The 6000-nt window shown below is 34.5% G+C and overlaps 1 protein-coding gene across 1 annotated transcript in view; it reads right to left on the reverse strand.

The window, feature by feature from the left end:
* GRIK2 (glutamate ionotropic receptor kainate type subunit 2) overlaps positions 1-6000 on the reverse strand; it is a 429339-nt gene that overhangs the window by 89980 nt on the left and 333359 nt on the right. The window contains exon 13 of the mRNA XM_013948819.2: positions 4985-5202. Coding sequence (XP_013804273.1) covers positions 4985-5202 — 218 coding nt within the window. The remainder of the gene's footprint in view (positions 1-4984; positions 5203-6000) is intronic.

A 6000-nucleotide genomic window follows, 5' to 3' on the forward strand; every position in this document is an offset into this window, starting at 1 on the left:
GGTACTGACATTGAAAGGTACAGAAATGAAAAATCATGAAAAAAGCAAAAGTACACAACAACTTCAAAAACAACCTGTGTAAAAATAATTTAAAAATTGTAGACCACATGTAAACAAATGTGTTGTAGCAATTTCTTTGTGAGTGAGGACAGAGAAATACAAATAGAAGCAGGGTAGACTTAACACTGCTCTTCTCAATTTCAGAACTGTCAGTCAGAAGGAAAACAGACACTGGAATTTTGAGAAACAGAGACTCAGAAACTGTGGAAAGCAGAGACAATGGAAAATATGAGCTTTTTGATCCAAAAACAGTTTAGTGTGAGATAAGTACCTTTCAAGGAAATAACACTTTTTTTTTTTTCATTTATTCCAAAGAGGAAGGAAAAAAGACTTTGGAAACTTGAAAACTGTCTTGAAACACAGTCATTCTTAATTTCTATTCAGAATCCTGGGAGCAGCAATGGAATGGTCAAGACTCATTTTCATTATCATTTTCAGGTTGTAAGCATTTGGGAAAGCCTTCAGATCAGCTGAACCAGCCAGTGGAAAGGAAGAAAAATTCGTAACAAAGAAAGAAATTCAGCAACTTGAGAACCACATGAGGACCACAACCCTAACAGCAGATATGGCTTAGAATTTACTTCCACATTTTTTTCCTTGTAATTCTTGGATAATACCAAGGCCTTTTTGTTGTTCCAAATGAAAGGGCCCAACTTGTCCCTTGAAACTGCAGGTACAGACCCACCACTCATAACACACTTTTGGAAAACTACTTCCTTTGCATGCTCAGACTAGGTAAGTAGCTCTTAAAAGGAGAGAGCACCAAAAGTTTCCTCCCCTTTCTGGCTGATAAAAGGAGCTGTAACATCGTATTTCTCAGACCACAAAGAGGCAGAGGCTAATCTGAAGCACCTAATCAACCTCTGGAGACAGCATTCTCTTAAAAATCCGGGCATTGTCCTTTTTCATCAAAGCTGTCTGGCAGGGATGGTTGGTTCACAAGGATGACAGTATTCTTAAAGTATGGATAGGTGCTCTCCAAGTTTTTAACTCCAGCAGGTGTTAATCTTGCAGTTAGTGTGTATGTCTGATTCCCATTTAGGTTCTCCTTCAAAAATGTTCTTCTTTTGTTTTAGCATCACTACAGTTTTGGCCAGGTTCCAAAGATTTGTAAAGAAAATTTTAATGGACTTCTCTATAGATAATTTATGCAGAAATTACTGTCAGTCTCATGGGCAGCTACTGAGCCTCACTGTGATTGGAACTAATAACTATTACCAAGATATGATAATTTCATTTAACATTAGGAAACCATCTGGTGCCTTCATTTCATGTTGTAACATAATGCCACTGTTTTGCTAAATCTACTCTCATTATAACAAGACAAAGTACCTGATAAAAAACATATACACAGGATGTGTACAGATAAAATTATACTCCCGATCATTTTTGTGCAACTTCCCAGATGTCATACTGGCATAGATTTTTTTTACATAGGAAGGGACTAGTAAAATCTAATCTGAGCTCCTGTATAATGAAAGCTATGTATTTCATTGAGTAGCCTCTACAACAAAAACATAACATCTGTTTGGGCTATGCTATATCCATTCTTCTCATAATGGCTGTATCCGGCACATCTCTAAGTAAGTTGTACTAGTGGTTAATTACTCTCACTGTTAAAAATATACACCTTATTTCTAGTGTGAATTTTCCTAACTCCGGCTTTGAAACACTGGATCTCATTATGCCTTTTTATGCTAGATTAAATAGCCATCTACTGTCAAAAGTCTCATTGCCATTAAGACGCTTATGGACCATGATCAAGTCACCTCTTAACCTTCTCTTCAACAGATAAAACAGATGATCTTTAGCTTCTAACTATAAGGCTTACTTCCAGACCTCCAGTCATTCCTTCACCTTTTATAAACCCTCTCCTATTTTAAACATATTTTTGAAACACAATATTTCATTAATGGCCTCTCCTACTTGATATTCCCTTGTTTATATATCAAAGAATTTAATATCTACTGTTTTAAAACCTCCTTTAGCTTACTGATAAAACAGAAAGTATTCTAAAAGCAATTTAAAACACGAGTATTTATCCTTATTTTTTATACACAATGCAGAAGAAAGTATACAGCACTTTGTCTTTTCTATATTGTCTAGATTCAAAGTCACTTCTGCACATTGAGGTATTTTTCTGATACTTTTTGTATTCCTTTATCAATTGTCTGTGCTTTAGTGTTTTTTATATTATTATTAATATCTATGAGTTGTTCAATTCTAGTAATGCCCTTTAAGGTAATCCAATTTACAGTCTTATTTTAAACATTTTCTTGCCTTTTTATTTTCTTCATGCAAGAAAATGGTATTTCTGAAACAATTTGTTTATACATACAAATATGTACATTTATTTATACATACTAATACAGATACAATACATTGATCAGAATTACAGTATTTTGTTTTCTGATAATTACGATACTAATCAACCTAATTAGATAAAAATGCCTAATTTTACCAGAAAGTTTACTGTAATAGATAGATAGAATGTATGCAAATGTTTTGTTTTCTTTTTTATGGAATATATATTTAATTAGATTGTATTCCTTATACAGCTAGCTCTAGCAAATATCATTTACATCAAGCAAGCTCTAATTTGTACCTGGAAGATGCTTCAGAAACTGAATGAATCAAATGAAATTGTATAGTTTTCATTCTTCTATTCTCTTTGAACATGATTTCCACTTATTTGTTTGCTAGAACAGTCGTAGCTACTTTTAGTGCTTAAGCTTAGATCCATTTCACTAGATACAGAATAATAGTAATTAATTGGCATACTATTTAGTTAAGATAATAAATTGTAATCAGAAAAATATTAGGAATCAGTTGGTTGCTAGTTGTAACAGAAATACTTAACTATCAGTGCATTCGTATGGCACGAATACCTATTAATTATGATCTGCTCACACATAAGTTCCAGCAAATATGTTTATTCAACAGAATAAACCTAAATTTGACCTCAAATTTAGCATCTGAATAAAAAATTCCTGTTTTGTTTTGACTTCTCTCTTTCATAATTGAGTAGGAGAATTCAGAATGTACTAAAAGCAGTTATATACCAAATTATGTGATCTGACAACATAAATCTATTGTGTGTAAGTCTAGGCTATTTCAAATGCATATATTGCTAAAACAAAGGTTTTTCTATGCAGGATGTGCAGTTGCTACTTTGTTAGCAGTAAATCCTCTCTGGGTCTTGGATACAATATACTAGACAAACACAAAATATACTTAGACAAATAGAAACAGAAAGAGGAAGAGAGCAGTAAGGAAAAAATATGCAGAAAAAGGAGCAGTATATTAATACACAGAGGGGAAAAAAAACATCCAGAGAAAAAGAAATAGTGTGGCTGCTAAAAAAATCCAAAAACATGCACATGCAGGCACACGCATGAAAAGAGAGAATAATATAGAAAATCAAGGGGTAGGGAGAAGGAAAACTAAAAGTTAAGAAGATGCAGAGAAATCTGTTTCTGGCAACTAGACAAAAAGACACTGCTAAGTAAAAATTGCTTCATAATATTTTAGACTCTATAGTTCCAATCTGAAAGAGAACAAGTTCAAAGTCTTCTGCCAGGCAAAAATGAAATTAAAGCCCTGTAGTGTTTTCTTGTAACTCAATAAATACCTTGTGTCAACTCTTTATGGCTTGAGACTTTAATCATTTTCATTCTTTTAAAAATCTCAGTCTAAACTTTCTTTGAATGTTGTTTCGTGAATTGTTTCACATATTTCCTGTCATCAAGAGACCTCTAATTGATTAGTTACTTCTATTAATTTCCTCAGCTCCTTTTCCAAGAATCATTCTGGGGAAAATATTCAGAACCTTCCTAGTGCATGCGATAACGTAAGCAGCCTAAACACCTTCAGGTACCAAACATTAATCAATTTTTATTTCCAAGCAGAAGTTGAAAGCCCTGTAATTATTCTAAGAAATTAAAACTATGTGTATACTTGGATTGCCACTAAAGTTGTGAGATTGAATACTGAGTATTTAGCCTTGGTATCTGAACAAATTTTGTACTCTCTGCATCTGATGAGAAGAACTGAGTACACGTTTTTCAATTTCTGGGCCAACTTACAAGCTGCCTTGGGCCTCAGTCTATCTGATTTCAAACACCAATGTAACAGTCACCTCAAAGCTTTATGCGACAGCATAACAACTCATAAAAACAGAATATACTAGCTAAAAGTCTTCAAAACATACCAAAGATCAGCCAAACTTTGAGAACACCTTTCTCCTTGGAAGATCTGAGACAAGTCTATGCTATCAAAGATGAGGGGATACAGAACAAACCAGCCTTTGTCCCCTCACGCATACTTCTTACAAATTTAAGCCAAATTAAGCACTTGATGAAGGTAGGAAAGAAACATTTCTTTCTAATACAGCTGCATATTTTACTATATTTCAAATTGAATGACCTAAGTAACAGGTTAAAAGGAATAGAAAAGCTGGAAGGATCTGAGCTTGTTATATGTTTCCCAAAAATATGAAGTCCAAAAGATTTTCCTCATCCCAGCCACTGATATTGTAAGTGTGATCCAGTTGCTCAAGCAAAGACTGACAGATCTTTAATTAAGCAAACTGCCACTGAACTGCTCCCATAACTCATACTGCGACAAAACTCATTCTTCTACACAGCAATGGGAGATTTGTCTGAGCAAAGTATTGAGTTTTTTTGACCTATTCCATAACTGTATATTCAGCTCTTTAAGCAAAAATCATCAGAAAAATTGTCTTTTATTTCCCATGAGAGAGTTACACTTGCTTTCTTTGCTATCTTGCAAATCCTCAAAAAAGTGCTTTTCAGTTGGTTTTGACAGCAGCGGGAATCATATTCTTTACTACACCTCAGCAAGGTGCACTCTTTTCCTCCACAATCATGATATGAAATCTTTGCAAACAGAATATAAGGCTTACCTTGAAGAAAGTCATAGTTGCTCCATCTTCAACTGCTCCGTACTCTATCTTTGTCTGCTTGGCCAAATCATCGGCAGAATCAATAGGGGATTCCATACGTTCCACTGTCAGAAAGGCGGCTAGGTTAGCAGTGTACGAGGAAATGATGATAAGTGTGAAAAACCACCAAATGCCTCCCACTATCCTGGTGGAGAGGGCTTTGGGCATGAGCTCAGAACCTAACGGAAACCAGGGGAGAAAGGTGAAACCAGTGCACAGAAAACAATTAATAAGAGTTCAGTACTTTTTGCCACAGTGGTGAGATGGAATCACTGTGCAAAAAAATCTTTAAGCTACAGGCTAACATACTGCTTGTACAAACACACATAACTGAAATGAAAAATAAGAACTAATTACACTCATAAAGACAGTTCTTTTTGGAGCTGTGGGAATCAAAGGATAGTAATGGGAGACGCAGGGAACAGTGCCTTTTAAAAAAAAAAATCTATACCAATAAGAAAAAACAGTTACTTGAACTGACTTCCCAGACAAACTTGTGGCTGGACTTAGCCTCTAAGCTAATACTAATATCAAAGTACTTACACAGTTCTTTATCTTCAAGGCACTAAACAAACATTAATTAAATGTTTTATAAAAACTTGCTTGATTAAATCAAAATGATCTATTGTTGAAAGGAGCAGATATGACAGAGTATTTCATACCTGAAATACATAATTAAAATATATTAGGAATATAAAGGAATCCTTGACTTTTTCCATTTGTATTGCAGTAAGGGGTTGTTTATTGAATGCTTAGATAAAAAAAGACAAAACAAAACAAACATCTCCCATCTCTATAGTTAGCCCCACAATTTCAGATAAACATGGGTGGCTATGCCACACACTTAATTTGACAGAGCAGCAATGACAATATCAGATTGCTATGCATAAACTAGATAAAGATAGTTTATAATGCATTGCTGGAGTTGCCTGATCATGGTACTAAAGAATGGAGGGGACTACAGACACTACATGGCA

Source organism: Apteryx mantelli, chromosome 3 (assembly GCF_036417845.1).
Source record: "Apteryx mantelli isolate bAptMan1 chromosome 3, bAptMan1.hap1, whole genome shotgun sequence".
Taxonomy (NCBI): domain Eukaryota; kingdom Metazoa; phylum Chordata; class Aves; order Apterygiformes; family Apterygidae; genus Apteryx; species Apteryx mantelli.